This window comes from Tasmannia lanceolata, unplaced genomic scaffold, assembly GCF_043159265.1.
Source record: "Tasmannia lanceolata isolate RefF3 unplaced genomic scaffold, GAP_Taslan_0.1 ptg000003l, whole genome shotgun sequence".
Lineage (NCBI taxonomy): Eukaryota > Viridiplantae > Streptophyta > Magnoliopsida > Canellales > Winteraceae > Tasmannia > Tasmannia lanceolata.
In genome coordinates, this window is record NW_027518680.1 from 40362600 (window position 1) to 40379579 (window position 16980).

Sequence of the window (16980 nt, forward strand, 5' to 3'; positions counted from 1 at the left end):
GTAAAGAAGACAATGAAAATGGCGGAAGGGGTGGCTGATGATGGTGCCTTAGCCGGATTCCGGCAATCCGGCCGGAGAAGATGGTGGTGCCGGTGAAGGAGGTGGGGCAGTGGGTGTAAAGATGGAATTTAGAGGAAGAAGAAAATGAAGAAGAGGGTTTGAGTAGGGGTTTTAATCAGGGGAAAATGGGTTTGGGTGGCTCAGCTAATGGTGGGAAGGGAAAGAAGATGGGTTTCGGCGGGAAATGGGTTTTGGGTCAAGAAAATGAGATGGGGTTTGATAAAGATGGTGGTTGTGAAGAGGAATGAAGTGGGTTTCTATGGAGGAGGGTTTGTAGAAGATGATTATGATGATAGAATATGGAAGTGTTGGGGTTGAATCTGCAGAAGGAAGGGTGGCCGGATTCAGGTGAGATGCCCGAAGTTAAGGTTTTGGTTAAACGAAAATGGGTTAGGGTTTGGATTTTAGGGATTCTTCCTCTCATCCTCTCTCTCTCTCTCTCTCTGGCTTTGCTAAAAAAAATGAGCCTCCTTCACTCGTTTTTTAAGGGAAGTGATATATTTAAACCCCCTCAAACCTCCCTTGGGCAACCACTTGTTGTGCATTTATAACCACCATTTTTTTTTTACAGCCAGGTGGGGCTTGGGTGAGAAAGTTAGAAATGGTATGTTCAACCCCTTTTGTTCCATGGGCAGCCCCCATCTATACATTTTGGCTATTCCTTTATACATGGGAATGTGGTCCAGGGCAAAAGCAAAGGGGAAATTTTTTTACGACAAATATCATTTTAAAAATTGATCTCAACCCTCCAAATCCTCTTTAGGTTCAATGGTGAGGATGGACGGCTTTTTAACCACCTAGGAAGCTTCCTAATATTCCCTTCCAACTAATCATAGGCTTAAACCTCTATTAATCTAGATTAGACTCTAATCGTTACTTGCCAAACAAGAAAGAAATCTTTCTTATTTACAAAACTGCCCTGCTCCTGGATAATGCACCTCCTAATTATGTAACACGTTAATCTGCACGCCTGTATATTCTCCTGGACAGCCCACCGCAGTAAACTTGAACTGGCTTTCCAGGTTCAAGCGCACTCCCTTTTCTGGCTAAATCGTCACCCTTATTTCTACACTACACTACAATCTTCATTCGTTCACTAGGCAAACCTCGACAGATTCAGATGAGATTTCATGGGGACCTAAATGAGACCCTAACCTACCCTATGAACGAATTGGGGAAGCTTAAACACTAATTTGATAGAATTTTTATCATAACTGAGCTTATTAGGGTTCGGTCAAAATGGGGTGTCTACATTGAGGTAGTCAACGAAGAATCAAAGAACTTGGACATGGCGATGCTTCAAGAAGGCTATAGATGATGACGGACCTCGATTTTATCGATTCAATGGAGGACAGACGCATTTTTCATGATTCCTACTAATCTAAGATACTTCATATGATGAAGTATACCAGTACCAGTACCTTTGAAAAATCACCTTGAGGTCGGCTGATTTTTTCGCTCGCGAATAGCTAATAGTTGCCCAAAATTCTATGGGGATTAACTAACTCTAAAATGGTTAGATAATTATAAAAAGGTTAGTGGGAGAATCACTATAAATCCAATATGCCAAAATTAAGCTTATGGATGTGGTTGTTTTACTTTTCATGGTTTGGATGTGTGATGGATGATTGCATTTTCCTTTCCTTATGTATGTATTTTCATTGGATGGTTTGTTTTAGATGCATGTATAGGAATACGTTTTTCCCACTTAAAAAGAAACCCTCTTTATAAAATATTAAGTTGTAAATGGGGATTTAAATCGAAAGGATAAATCTCCATGGCCTTCCATAGCCATCTATTGGTTGACTAGTTTAGATAACAAGACGATCATATGCCAAAGCAGAAGCCGATCTTGATTTTCTATCTAGAGTAAGTAATAGCTTCCTATAAGGATAAGGGATATTTGCAAAATACATTAGTCATATGCGAAAGCAGAAGCTAGTATGTTTTGTAAAATGGTTCCGAGGCAATGGGTGTTAACTTAACCAACTAAAGAGTGTTGATGCCCAAAGGATATATACACTGCGATGCTTGGAGGCCAAAATCAAATCAGAAATCATATTAATAATATGATGGATTAGATGAATCCACTCATACTCAACAAAGTTGTTGTTAAGGAGTATCCGATGCCCATTAGAGAAATCATGTTATTTCTCTTGATTTATGTGTTTGAGGGGCACATAAATGTGACAAACAATGGGCAGTACCATTACAGATTAAAAACCCAGATCTAATGGTTACATGTCATGATAAATCTAAAATGGTTAGTCTTGCTAATTTTAGGCCTCATTTCCTTTGCATTAGATAGGGCATCTTTCAATCCATTAGCTAGGATTCTTGAGGACAACAAACTTATTGGTCCAAATTACGTGGACCGGAAGATGAACTTAACCATACTGCTCACAGCAGCGAAAGTTCATTGGGTCTTGACTAATGAGGCACTTGAGTTGTTTGGTCCCGATGCTCCCCAGGATGTAAGAGACAGAGCCACAAAATGGCATGAAGATGACCAAATGGCTAAGTGCTATATCCTTGGATCGATGTCGAACGTGTTGCAACAACAGTATGTCAGAATGGCTTCATCCATGGATATTATGTATAATCTTAGGGAGATGTTTGGACAACAAAATCGTCGTGACAGACAAATAGCGATTAAGGGCCTAGTTTCCACAAAAATGGTGAAGGAACCCTAGTTAGAGATCATATGTTGAAGATGATGGGCTATCTAAATGAGCTCGAAGTTTTGGGGGCCATGTTAGATGCTGAGTCACAAGTCGACATGGTGTTAGCATCCCTACCACTATCATTCAATGACTTTGTCATGAATTACCATATGAACAAACTGTCAATGATGTTGACAGAATTGTTGAATCATCTTCAATCTACTGAGGATCTTCAGAAAAAGAATAAAAAATCCTCTTTCTTAGTTGAAGCTAATGTAGTTTTAACTCCCAAACCGAAAGGCAAGCGAAAAAGAAAGGATAAAGGCCAAGGTTCGAAGAAAAACATTTCCAAAGTCAAGAACAAGAAAACTTTCAAGAAGACGTCAACCAAATCCAAAGATGCATGCTTCCACTGTGGAAAAGTTGGTCACTGGAAGCGCAATTGTAGGGATTACTTAGAAACCAAAAAGAGCAACAAGACTTCTGAAGGTATGTTGCAAATCTTTGTTGCAGAAACCAATTTGATTGGTCCTACTTATTCCTGGTGTGTGGATACTGGTGCAACCTCACACGTATGCAATTTTTTGCAGGGGTTCAGAAAAAGCAGAAGGTTGACTAAGGGCGAACTCTACCTACAGGTTGGAACGGATGCACCGGTTGCACTCCAAGCTGTGGGTGATCTACTACTAGCATTTTCAGGAGGATATTTACGTTTAAATAATTGTCTTTATGTACCTTCCATTAGAAGGAATTTGATTTCAGTTTCTAAACTATTGATTGATGGTTATTCTACAAGTTTTAATAAAAGTAGTGTTCTTATCAAACATGGTAATTCCTTGATCACAGAAGGTACATTAGTTGACGGATTATTTATAATAAATGCTTTAGAAAATGTAAGTAACATTGAGGATATTCCTATTCAGAATATTCCAAACCTTGAAAGGGCAAGGAATACGACCAATCCCACACATCTATGGCATCTTCGATTATGCCATATTAACCTAGATAAGATTACAAGATTGGTAAAAGACGGTCCATTGGATTCTATCCAAGTGGAACCTTTTTCAACTTGTGAACCATGTCTTCAAGGTAAATTGACCAAAATTCCCTTCAAGGGCAAGAGTGGAAGATACCAAGATTTGTTGGAGATTATACATAGTGATGTATGCAGTCTCATTTCTCATCCGGCAAGAGGAGGGCCGATATACTTCGTGACATTTATGGATGACCATTCAAGGTACGGATATTTGTACCTTATGCGACGTAAGTTTGAGACCAAGAGTTCAAGAATGAAGTAGAGAATCAGTTAAATAACAAAATAAAGACTCTTCGCTCTGATAGAAGTGGAGAGTATCTCTCGGATGAATTTAGGGATTACTTAAAGGAAAATGGAATCATCTCTCAATGGACCCCACCTGCAACACCAGAATTAAATGGTGTTTCAGAATGTAGAAATAGGACTTTGTTGGACATGGTCCAGTCTATAATGAGTTTCGCAGAAGCACCTCTGTTTCTATGGGGTTATGCCCTAGAAAGGCGCTCTATGTCTTAAATCGTGTCCCAACTAAATCAGTACCATCTACTCCATATGAGATATGGACAAGAAGAAAATCCTCATTGAATCATATGAGGATATGGGGGTGTTCTGCACATGTGAAAAAGATAAGTGCTGATAGATCGAGACAAGAATCGAAATGTGTATTTTCATTGGATATCCTAAGAAAACAAAGGGTCATATATTATATAACCCAAGTGACCAATGGATGGAAGCTATGAAATCCGAAATGGACTCAATGTACACTAACGGGGTCTGGACTTTAGTTGATCCACCAGATGGCATTAAGCCCATTGGATGCAAATGGATCTTCAAGAGGAAGAAAGGCCCTGACGGTAAGGTAGAGACCTACAAAGCACGGTTAGTGGCGAAGGGATATAGTCAAAAGGATGGAATTGACTATAAGGAAACCTTCTCACTAGTAGCCATGCTAAAGTCTATTAGGATTCTATTAGCTATCTCAGCACACTATGACTACGAGATATGGCAGATGGATGTCAAAACCACTTTCTTGAATGGAAACATTCAAGAGGATATCTATATGATCCAGCCAGAAGGTTTTGAAGCTGCCGGAGAAGGAAGTCAGAAAGTGTGCAAGTTGCAAAGATCCATTTATGGGTTAAAGCAAGCATCCCGCAGTTGGAATCTTCGTTTTGATCAAGCAGTCAAAGAGTTTGCCTATAAACAAAACGCAGATGAAGTTTGTGTTTATAAAAAGGCCAGTGGGAGTGCTGTGACATTCTTATTTTGTGTGTAGATGACATTCTACTAATTAGGAATGATGCTAAAATGTTGTCTAATACAAAAGTATGGCTATCTAGTACCTTTGCTATGAAGGATTTGGGTAAAGCGTCTTATATCCTTGGCCTTAAAATTGTTTAGAGACCGTAGGAATATGACACTTGGACTATCACAGGAAGCTTACATAGATAAAATATTGGCCAAGTATCATATGACAGATTTCAAGAAAGGGTTAATACCTTTTAGGCATGGAATCAAACTTTCTATGAAGATGTCTCCTAAGACATCTGAAGAGAAGGAAGAAATGAACAGGATTCCCTACGCTTCGGCAGTGGGAAGCTTGATGTATGCCATGTTATGTACAAGGCCAGGTATTTGTTTCTCTGTAAGTTTGTTAGTAAATATCAATCAAACCCTGGTCCAGAGCATTGGACAGCAGTTAAGCATATTGTAAGCCCAATGGTTCTCACCTTGGCATTCCCATCTTATTTTGATGATTCCAATACACAAGTGATTTAATATCACTAATGTGTTTGATTGTCTAAGTTATAGATCTTAATTGTGCTAGGACAAGATTGCTTGGATTGAGGCCGAGAAGATCTCATTGGACCACATTATGAAGGCCAAAGACATCGGAGATCCAAGACGAATGAAGACTTGAAGAATCGCATTGAAGATCAAAGTTGTTTTAGAATGTAAAGATCCAATCCTAGTTTAGGTGTTAAGAGGCATAAATTAAGTTAATCGCACACACCCTAATTGTATAAGAGATTGTCTTTGTGGTGTTCCAACACTTTGGAACCCTCATAGCAATCCCAACTTTGTGTAAAGTTGGAAGCCCAAAAACATGAATTGAAAATTTGCTTGACATAGGCTTCTCGAAACTCCGAGAGAATTCTCGGAGCTCTGAGCTCGAAACTCCTAGATGCTCCTCGGAGCTCCGAGAAATGGTCCAGTAGCATTTTTCCAATTTCTGTTTGTATTCCCGGAACTTCGAGAGAAATTCTCGGAACTCCGAGACTACTATAACGGTAAGAAAAATAGCCGTTTGGGATTTCGCCAGAATTACCACTATGCCCCTCAAACGGTCATATTTGGTTTTTCTATATATATGGGTATTCCTATCTTCCCAATAATCAATCCTAATACTCAAAAACTCTACTTGAACATCTTAAGAGTGAATCAAAGCTTGTTTATGCCTCTCATCCTCTAAGATTAGGATTTGGATCATTAGGCTCAATTTGTACATCTTCTACAAATCTTATAAACCCTTGTGAGGGATTTTTGTTTCCTTCTTTCTTATTCAAGAACATTGTATTGGGCGAGTGTTCGAAGAAGCGTAGCCCACTCTCCATGGTGAAGATTGCCACCAAGGTTAAAGGCGATCGGAATTGTAATTGGCATTGATCTTCGCCGAAGTTAAGAAGATCATATAGTGAAGCCATCAACGGGTTTGGTTGGTGGAGTGGAGTAGGCCTCGCATTTGGAGGACCGAACCACTTTAAATCTCGGGTGCACTCTCTCTTAATCTCTTGCTTTACATTTGCATTGCACCTTTAGATTTAACTTGTGGGCTTGAGTTTCATCTTGATCTCTTAATCTTCAAAATTGGGTTTGAGTTTTTCAAAAGATTAAAACTTGTTAGCAACCTAATTTTTTCACTCCTCATTAGTTGCCAATTCGGGACCACCCTTGGATTTTCACTAATATCTTTAAGTACCTCAGAAGAACCAAACATTACTGTTTAGTATATGGAGGAGACGAATTAGTCGTTTCTGGATATACCGATGCGGATTTTCAGTCAGATGTCGACGACATGAAATCCTCATCAGGTTTTATCTTCACCTTAGCTAATGGAACAGTTTCATGGAGGAGTTACAAACAAGGCACCACGGTGGATTCCACAACTGAGGTGGAATACATCGTTGTGAGTGATGCGGCGAAGGAGGCGGTATGGCTGTGGAAATTTATAGACGAACTTGGAGTCGTGTCCTCTGTTGAGAGACCTATTACGCTGTATTGTGATAACAGTGGGGCGATCACTCAAGCAAAGGAACCAAGGTCTCATCAAAAGTCAAAGCACGTCCTTCACAAATATCATGTGATGAGATATTATCGATAGAGGGGATATGACTATAACTAAAGTAGCTTTAGTAGACAACGTGGCAGACCCTTTGACCAAGTCCCTTCGTCAAAAGGTATTTGACAAGCATCTGGAGGGAATTGGTCTAAGATATATTCATGACTGGCTTTGAGGACAAGTCGGAGATTGTTAGAGTATATGCCCTGGAAAGCCGGTACAATGACATTTTCAAATCAATAAAGATTTATTTCTATTGACATATATGAATGTCTGTGATGTGCTTATTTTATTGACACGTGTTCGTCCTTAGGTAGCATAGTAGAAATGACATGCTCAAAGGATTCACAGATCCAAGGGAGCAAGGAGATATGGCATCTCGATTCTATGCAAGCCTTAATAGTTCCTAGTTAGGAAAGAGACTCGACATCTCTTTCTGTATACAACTAGCACCAGTCTTTCCTACATACACATGACGTGAGGTGACTTATCTCGATCATCTGGGTAGTGGACCCTAAGCAAGAAGAATGGGTGCGACGACTAGATCGCGTAACCGGACCGGATCAATTAAAGAACAACTTATGGACAAGAAAGTATAAAGTTGTTCTTCCAGACAAGACCCGTCACAAGTCCTTAGACCTGAGGGATCTTATTGGCCTGCCTGTCTGTTCTAGGGTCTTAGTCTATCTTATAGTCATTCTATTTTTAGAGTCACATTCGGATAGAACTATATCCTAGAGCAAACCCTCGAGACCAATAGTGATACTCAAGGAATTCTTTGCCCTAAAATTTAGGGATTGACATCTACAATTTTGTCAGAGCGGTAGGCCTATAAATAGCCTGGCCAGGCGGATTTGATAAAATGTTTATCGGAAAGTTTTATGAAACAATGAATTGTTTTCAAAGGATTTTACAAATGCATTTGGAGGCCGAACACCGCTTGTCCAAAATGATATACCAAGAGTGGGCCAAGGGGGTAAATGGTGTCCACATCCCGTATGACTCAACTCAGTAGATGTGTTTACGAAGAAAGGACTTGCACATACATGATGTGATTAGGGGTAAGATGATCTGACGGTCATCTTCAGAGTTACGTCTCAATTGAGGCCACTGACCTAATGCGAGTGTAGTTCAACTACAGAGCAAGATCGCAGTGGGGCTCACTATAGGGTTCTGCAGGATTGATCGTCGGATCCCTGCGATGATCCCACTCACAACTCGAATGACCCGGTAACATCCAAATGGATCAGGGTTCCGCATTTTATGTAATTGCAAGGACAGATATGATCCGTTAGATTAATGTGGATATTAATTAAATATATGTGATACATATATATGTCTTTGTTAAGAAAGTAACAAAAGACAATAAGAGAATTTTTCGAAGACAAATTGGAGCAGAAATAACTCTCATTAGATGTGAGTTATTAATCAATTAAATCATTAATTAATTTATTATTTATTTATTTAATTGTTATATATTATTATGTATTATTAATTTGATTAATAATTATCATAATAATGTGTAATCCAAATGAGGATAGTTATTCCCAAACCGGTTTTGCAAAAGTTGCTGAATTGGAACGGAATTGGGAATTGGGATAAGACTACACATTTGGATAAGGTTTGAGAGGCCCACAACACTCCTAAATCAGTTGGAGAGCTGGGAAAAAGAGCCCCAATTGCTCAAGGACTTTGAGTTGCACTCAAACTCCTTGTTGGATAAGAATTGCTAAATTATAGGATCTACAAAGCAAGCAATTTATTTCCAACACCAACTCTTATGAGATAAGACTACAAGGGCTGGAGGGAGGCCTTCATACACGTTCTCCCATATATCTTTAGTGTCCCCACATAGCCTTGGAGGTTTGGGAGAGTCCCATTCACTCGATGAGTCTCTTCTCAATTGGACTGGAATTGGGAGTGAGAAACAATGATTTATCAAACCAAAACTCTACTTTATATAAAAGAGAGAGGGGAGAACGAAATTTCATGTGTGGAATACTCAAAAATTCGTTCTCCCTTGCTTCCCCCCTTTGGAAAATAGTTTTCCATCTCTCTCTCCCTCTGTCTCTCTCCCTCTGTCTCTCTCTATCTCTCTTCCAATTGAAATAGTTTCAAAGAGAAAGGCTCCAAATCAATTTCTCTATTCTCTACAACAAAGGTATTGATTATATCAGACCTTAAATATGCGAATAAGAGTTATTCACATCCACAATAGTCTAAGCAAAGAAAAAAGAATCCATCGGTTCAACTTGAGGGGTCTACGGCGTTTAGAATGATCGCAACCGTTCGAGGAGTAAATCAAGCAGCGTGATTCCTTGATTTCTTCTTCAAAGAGGTATTTATTTATGTTTGATTAACTTAATTAACTAATCTAGACTCTAGGATCTTGGGCAAAAGCAAGATCAAAAGAAAATTTTTAAATTCTATGCGATTTTTTTCCACTGCGCATAGCAATCTTGTCGGAAGGGGATAACCTTCCTTCAGGGGCCCGTCTAGGTACGGGACTGGGTGGGACCCAAATTGGTATGGGACAGGTTTAAAGGGCCTTGCCTAATGCGTTCCCTCAGCTCTGGAGCTTTTGGCGTATCGGTAAGGTACCTAACATTTAAAAGACCGGAAACTAACATCTCTGATGGTGAGAAGGGGCTAAAAATCAGGATACAAAAAATAATAAACTAGTGTCTACTGTGATGAGAGGTGGCGAAAAACCGCAATTTATCAAGAAATTCTTTTATGGTAGCCAAACTTGCCCATATAATATAAATATTTACATCCCAAATTTTCGAGAATGGCGGCCCTGTTTGGATTTTGGGAAATTTTTGGAAAAGTTATGAGTGGGAAAATATTTTTAAAATTTGTACTTTTTTACACACGAAACAAAATAACTTGAACCAACCCAATTCTATTTTAATTTATAGGCACCTTCAATTTATGGTGATCTCTCTCTAAATTAACCATAACCATAACCATATGATTCTCATCTAAATTGTCAAATGAAAAAGGCTGTCTTTCCATCCGAAATGTTTTTCTTGCAATCCAAACAGGGTAGAGATCATAAGAAACCTTAAAACCCAAAGAAGGAAACAAAAGAATGAAGTGCTTAACAACAAAGGGAATACATGTAATGTCAGCCTCCAAAGAGTGGGCGCGCGAGGGTGTTTAAAGTGCCTCTCATGTGCCTGCACAGGCCGCCCCCTCCCCTCCACACTCTTTCCATTGTCCAATCTTACAGCCACAATTGTCAGCCTCCAAAGAGCTGGGCGCGAGGGTGTTTAAAGTGCCTCTCATGCGCCTGCATGGGCCACCCACGATTGCGACGCATGTTAGCTCGTGATACTCCCAAGTCCCAACACCCTCCACACTCTTTCCTCTGTCCAATCTTACAGCCATAATTCCTGGACACCTGTTTTGTACAGCCACCCATCTCATTTACGGAAGAAAAATTCTATTCGTATGGCTGCTTCCAATCAACAATTGTTGTTTTAGGACGAGTAGGATCTCCCGTTAACTGGAGAAAATTTATTAGAAATGTACGAATGCATTTACTTGTGAAAAATAATTACGGATTTCGGGTACCTTTTAAAACAAGCATCAAACACTGGTGACTCTCCAAAATCAGGTAGAAAAAAGACCTTGATACCCTTCTGACATCAACAGAAACGTCTTTCAGCTTCCTTTTTCATTACTGCCCATTAAATTGGCGCATTTCACAAGGCTTCTTTTGGTTTGTTCGAATGTGTATTTGAAACGACATAACCATGGGTTCGTTTCTATCTTGGCCGTCGGAAATAACCAGAGACGGATGGATGCTTTACACGTGTTAAAAAAAAATTTTAACACTGGGACCTCTGTACACAGCTGGTTTAGTTGGGATTTGAAATTTTCCTCTGAACCCAGAGTCCCTTGGGTTCGTTTAAATCTTGGCCGTCGCCAATATGCATAGACGGTCGAATCCACGACACGTGGACATCAATATGGAATGGTGGCGTCTTCTAACAATACCACCATCTCTCAGTATGAGATTCCGCCGGCGTACCCATTATTTCCGTCTGCGTACCCCTGAATTCCGCCGGCGTACTCTAGAATCCGGCGGCATACTTGATACGTTTGGAACACATGTTTGAACCCATAAAATCCGGCAGCGTACTCGATATTCAGGCGACGTACTCTATAATCTGGCGGCATACTCTATAATCCGGCGGTGTACTCTATAATCCGGCAGCGTACTTGATACGTTTGGAACATATGTTTAAACCCAGAAAATCTAGCAGCGTACTCGATATTCCGGCGGCGTACTCTAGAATCCGGCAACGTACTTGATATCTTTGAACGGTGGGTATTCCTTGAATCCGGCGGAGTACTTGATATTCTGGCGGCGTACTCAAGAATCTGGCGGCGTTCTCATCCAAACAAGACATGGGAAATAATAAAACATTCACTAACGTCGTTGTTCTAAGGCAAAAGAGACGTGAGAAATAATAAAACATTTAATAACGTCGCCGTTCTCAACCAAAAGAGATGTGTAAAAAAGAATCCTAGAGGATGTGGGTGAGCCATGTGGCACCCCTCCTCAAAAAACGTAAAACTCTCTCTATAAGGTGATATATTTGGATTGTAGAAAAAATCTCACCATATCCCACGTTTTTAGCAAAATTGTTTCTATTACTCAATATCCCACGTATAATAACTAAATTGTTTCTATTTATTGGAGAAAAAATCTCCACTATGTCCCATGATTTTAGCAAAATTGTCTCCATCTCTCAGTATCCTATGTATATTAGCAAAATTTTGGCGAATTAGTTATATTTTGCCCAGTGCATCGCACTGGTTGTCCACTAGTATTCAATAACGTAGCCGTTTTTGCCCAAAAGTTAAGTGAGAAATAATAAAATATTACTTTAAAGATGTGACGTTGGGTTGTGAATTTGTCAGGAAGGGCAACATACGAGGACTCTGTTGATGTCAGAATGGTATTGGGGTCTTTTACCACCCATTTTTGAAGAATCACCTGTGTTTGATGCTAGTTTTAAAAGGTACCCGAAATCCATAATTCCTCGAAACATTCCGTACTTTTCTCAAATTTTATATTGTGGGGCCATCTGTACTGGGTCCCATCTAGTTATAGTTTAATCCCAGCCGTTCATTTTTGAAGTCATTTACTTACTGATAGGATCTCCGTTCCAAATGAGACTCGGATTATATCGATCCCCTAATATTTTCTACAAGATCAACGGCATTGATTTTACAGACAACTCCTCTGCGAGACCCTAGAAATTAGGGCTGGCAATTTCACCCAGAAAAGCGGGGATCCGCCCCGCCCCGCTTGGGGAGGGGATTCCCCGATTTGAGTGGGGAAGGGGAAGGGGATTTAAAAAATCCCCCGGTGCGGGGAAGGGGAGGAGAAGGGGATGGAGTTCGCCCCGCCCCGCATTAATGCCATTTTTCCTTGTATTTTTTTAAGTGTTTTTTTTTTTTGGGGAAAACTACTAGAAACCCCTTGGATCAAAACATATCTACAAGATTCCCCCAAATTTTTCATAATTTCCATTAGTACAGTTTTGTCCCTGAAATAGCTTTTTATGTTTTCTTTTACCCATAATCCATTGGGCATTGTCCCTCATTATATTAGTATATTACCCTTAGAAATCCCTAAAATCTCTCCATCGAAACATCACTGTAAGGCAACATTAAATTCTTTGAAAATCTCCCTCCCCCAAATAAAGGCAACATCTCTCTGATGAGTGATGAGATTTTATATGGTGTGCGCTCGTATAGTCCATTATTTTTCAAAAATTAATGTATGGGCTACACCATAGGATGATCCAAACCGTCCATTTGATAGGCTACAATTTAAAAGTACTTTATAGGCCACACCATAGATCATCCAAACCGTCCATTTGATGGGCCACAACGTAAATAGATTGCGGCCCAAAAATCATTTCCATAGGATGATTGCAACCCTCCGATCTATAGAAGGTACCATAATATGCAATTCCTCTATAGATCAGAGGGTTGGGATTATCCTATGGAAATGATTTTTGGGCCACAACCTATTTACGTTGTGGCCCATCAAATGGACAGTTTGGTTTATCCTACAATGTGCCCATCAAGTGGAAGGTTTGGATCATCCTATGCCTATGGTAGTATGGTGTGCCCATCAAATGGACGGTTTGGATCTTCCTATGGTGTGGCACGTACAATACTTTTTGGCAAGTGGGATTGGGAATTAGGGATCTGCTAGGGACTATTGATTAATTAAATGAATCTGAGAGCAGCCACCTTTGTCCACATGTTAATAAAATGAATAAGACAAAATCTTAGCCTATATGGGTTGTGTGGCTACTCTCACATGCAACAGCCAAGCCGCAACATGCCTGAAGTGATTGTCCCTAGCAAATCTTTAGTTTTAAACCTAACATTTAACAAGTAAAGTGAGAAAGTAAAGTGATCGTCTTCGAAGGATGCGGGGCGGGGAGGGGGAGGAGATGTGGATTAGATATTCCCCGTGGGGAGGGGAATTCCCCACCATCCCCGTAGTGGGGAGGGGAAGGGGAGGGGGAAAATTCCCCGCAGAGGGAAGGAGTAGGGGACCCCAACATCCGGCCCTGACCCGCCCCGTTGCCAGCCTACTAGAAATTGAGTTTTAGAATGATCGTGAAAGTGACATTACGAGTATTCGTTCCAGATAAAGAAATGGTTAGAAGGTACTAAAACAGGAGAATGGCAAAATAAACCAATAAAAGACGGCCTTCTAAATCTCGTCGCCCCATCTTTCCAACGGAAGTCGAGAAGGCGTAAAATACACATCCTTCTCCTTCTACAGAAGGAGTTGCAGAAAAGAAAACCCCTAAAAATATCAAACTATGATGGTCCCGCAAGAACCAGACGAGAACAGCTTATTGTTGAATCGAGTTGTAGAAAGTGAAGAAGACGAAGAAACAGCCTACGAGTCGAGTGAGAAGATCGAGATTCGAATAGAAGAGAACGAAATCAATTTAGACGAAGACGAAGATTCCTCTTCTACAGTCCCTCCTTTCTCATGGAAAAAGCTTTGGTTATTTACGGGCCCCGGTTTTTTGATGAGCATTGCTTTTCTGGATCCTGGAAACCTAGAAGGGGATCTCCAGGCTGGGGCCATTGCAGGCTATTCTCTCCTATGGCTTCTCATGTGGGCCACCATTATGGGTCTCTTAATTCAGCTCCTCTCTGCTCGTCTAGGTGTGGCCACAGGGCGCCACCTTGCGGAGCTTTGCCGGGAAGAGTACCCGCCCTGGGCCCGCTTCGCGATTTGGTTCATGACCGAGCTTGCTCTTATTGGGGCAGACATTCAGGAAGTCATTGGGAGCGCAATTGCCATCCAGATCCTCAGCCATGGTGTACTGCCTTTATGGGCTGGTGTTATCATCACTGCTCTGGATTGGTAATTTTGATAAATTTTCTTTTTTTTTCTTTTTAATTTTTGTTTCATTTCCCCTTGTTTGGTTGAGCAGGATATATAGCAGGAAATTGAATTGATTTCCTTCGTAGGAAACTTTAAGGCTTTGGTACTCTTCTTGTTTTGAGGAGATTAAGGCTGCTTTTCATGCTTTCTTTCTTCTTTTTATCTGGTTTTGATTTGGTTGAGCAGGATTTATAGCAAGAAATTGAATTTCCTTTTTAGGAAACTTCAGGCCTTTGGCACCCTTCTTGTTTTGAGGAGATTAGGGCTACATTTTTCTTTCTTTCTTTCTTTGTTTTTTTTTTGGTCTGGTTTTGATTTGTTTCTCTCGTGATCAGTTTCATCTTTCTGTTTCTTGAAAACTATGGTGTGAGGAAATTGGAAGCTGTTTTCGCAGTTCTTATTGGGATGATGGCGCTTTCATTTGCTTGGATGTTTGGAGAAACCAAGCCCAGTGGGAAGGAACTTCTAATCGGTAGATATGTCTTTTTATTTTTATTTTATGAATAGCTAGATAGATATGTCTTTCACTTAAATAATATGCTCTTTATTTCTTTGAGAATTAGAAGTGAATTGGATGGAATTTATTTCAATTAGGTGTTTTGGTTCCAAAACTTAGCTCGAAAACCATACGACAAGCTGTGGGAGTTGTTGGTTGTGTCATTATGCCACACAATGTGTACTTGCATTCTGCGCTCGTACAGTCGAGGAAGATCGACCCCAACAAGAAAGGCCGAGTTCAAGAGGCTATCAATTACTATTCCATTGAGTCTGCTGCGGCCCTCCTCATCTCCTTCGTGATCAACTTGTTTGTGACAACTGTATTTGCAAAGGGATTTTATGACTCAAAAGAAGCTGACAACATAGGCCTTGTAAATGCCGGGCAGTATCTTCAAGAAAAGTATGGGGGAGGAGTCTTTCCCATTCTTTACATCTGGGGAATTGGGTTATTGGCAGCTGGGCAGAGTAGCACCATAACCGGAACATATGCAGGGCAGTTCATCATGGGAGGTTTCCTAAACCTCCGTTTAAAGAAATGGCTGAGGTCGTTAATCACTAGAAGTTTCGCAATTGTGCCGACCATGGTCGTTGCTCTTGTTTTCGACACTTCTGACGCTACGTTGGATAGTTTGAATGAATGGCTTAATGTGCTTCAATCAATTCAGATCCCATTTGCGCTTATCCCACTTCTTTGCTTGGTATCCAAGGAGCAAGTAATGGGAATTTTTAAGATCGGCCCTACCCTCAAGGTGAGTTGCTATTTTCCCTTTTCTGGACCTAAGTGATTATTTTTTATTTTCTTTTGCCTATCAAGTAACATATTTTTTACTTCTTGGTCATGGAAGTAAAACGAAGGGTAATTACATCACAATATGAATTTAAAATGAAACAGAATGACTTTCTAATGATTAATCACAACCCAAATCCGGATTTTGATTATTTATATGAAAATTTTCAGAATTATTGTGAATCGATTCCGAAAGAAAGAATCACAAGATTAAATGATTAAATCATTCACTCCAAAGTCTAAAAGATCTTTTGAAGAACTAATTAATCATATTAGAATTAAAGATAGAGTCTGATTTTACGTGTCAACAACCAACAATGAAATTTATAATCATTGGAAAATCCATCGATTTAAGAAACCGTGAGGGTCCAAGTCCCTCTGTCCTCTATAAAAAGGACTATTTTCTTCCCTAACCATTTATCCTCTTTTTTCACGGTGTTTCAATTCACGGTATATGATAATCTCTATTAAGCATTTATGGCTGAATGGTGTATATATTTAGAGTGTCCCCACACCAAATTTTAGGGCGGGACTACTCCTTACGGATGCGCGCAATCACCCGTAAACCATGCACATAGGGTAAGCCCGGGGATTCGAACTCGCGTCAATGGGGAGCATACCCATGACTTTAAGCCAAAGAGCCACACTTGTACTGGTTATATATATATATATATATATATATATATATATATATATATTGTACATTATATCCAAACAAGCCCTTATCTTTTTACGCTAGTAATGGATCAACTTACGGAGGGTATCCAGGATGAGGCCTGGTGTATGTTATTTGTAGATGACATAGTATTAATCGACGAAACCAAAGCAAGAGTAAATGCTAAGTTAGAGTTATGGAATTGCTAATCCAAAGGTTATAGACTGAGTAGGACTAAGACAGAGGATATGGAGTGCAACTTTAGTAATGCAAGGAGGCGGGATGAGGATGTAGTAAATATGACTGGACAGGAGGTACCTAAGAGGGATATCTTTAGCTATCTTGGTTCAATTCTACATAAGGGAGGAGAGATTGAAGAAGATGTTAACCATAGAATAAGAGCAGGTTGGTTGAAGTGGAAGCTTCCCTCAGGAGTTCTGTGCGACTGTAAAATCCCTACCAAGTTGAAGGGAAAGTTTTATAAAACAGCTGTGAGG

General features: G+C 40.1%; 2 protein-coding genes across 2 annotated transcripts in view; both read left to right on the plus strand.

Moving 5' to 3' along the window:
* The first annotated feature begins 359 nt into the window (after nucleotides 1-359).
* On the plus strand, nucleotides 360-2753 carry LOC143869770 (uncharacterized). The gene is made up of 2 exons (XM_077376327.1): nucleotides 360-408; nucleotides 2365-2753. The coding sequence occupies exons 1-2, from the start codon at nucleotides 360-362 to the stop codon at nucleotides 2751-2753; spliced, it is 438 nt and encodes a 145-aa protein (XP_077232442.1).
* Nucleotides 2754-13796: 11043 nt separating this feature from the next.
* Nucleotides 13797-16980, plus strand: part of LOC143854562 (metal transporter Nramp3.2-like) — a 39033-nt gene continuing 35849 nt past the window's right edge. The window contains exons 1-3 of the mRNA XM_077364595.1: nucleotides 13797-14522; nucleotides 14879-15015; nucleotides 15138-15790. Of these exons, the coding sequence (XP_077220710.1) occupies nucleotides 13966-14522; nucleotides 14879-15015; nucleotides 15138-15790 (1347 nt within the window). The 5' untranslated portion in view covers nucleotides 13797-13965. The remainder of the gene's footprint in view (nucleotides 14523-14878; nucleotides 15016-15137; nucleotides 15791-16980) is intronic.

Bases quoted from the DNA above. Each gene is read 5' to 3' on its own strand.
- LOC143869770 (XM_077376327.1), top strand. From the start codon at position 360: ATGGAAGTGTTGGGGTTGAATCTGCAGAAGGAAGGGTGGCCGGATTCA. The intron at 409-2,364 runs GTGAGATGCCCG...CCTTTGCATTAG, and splicing joins GGAAGGGTGGCCGGATTCAG to ATAGGGCATCTTTCAATCCA.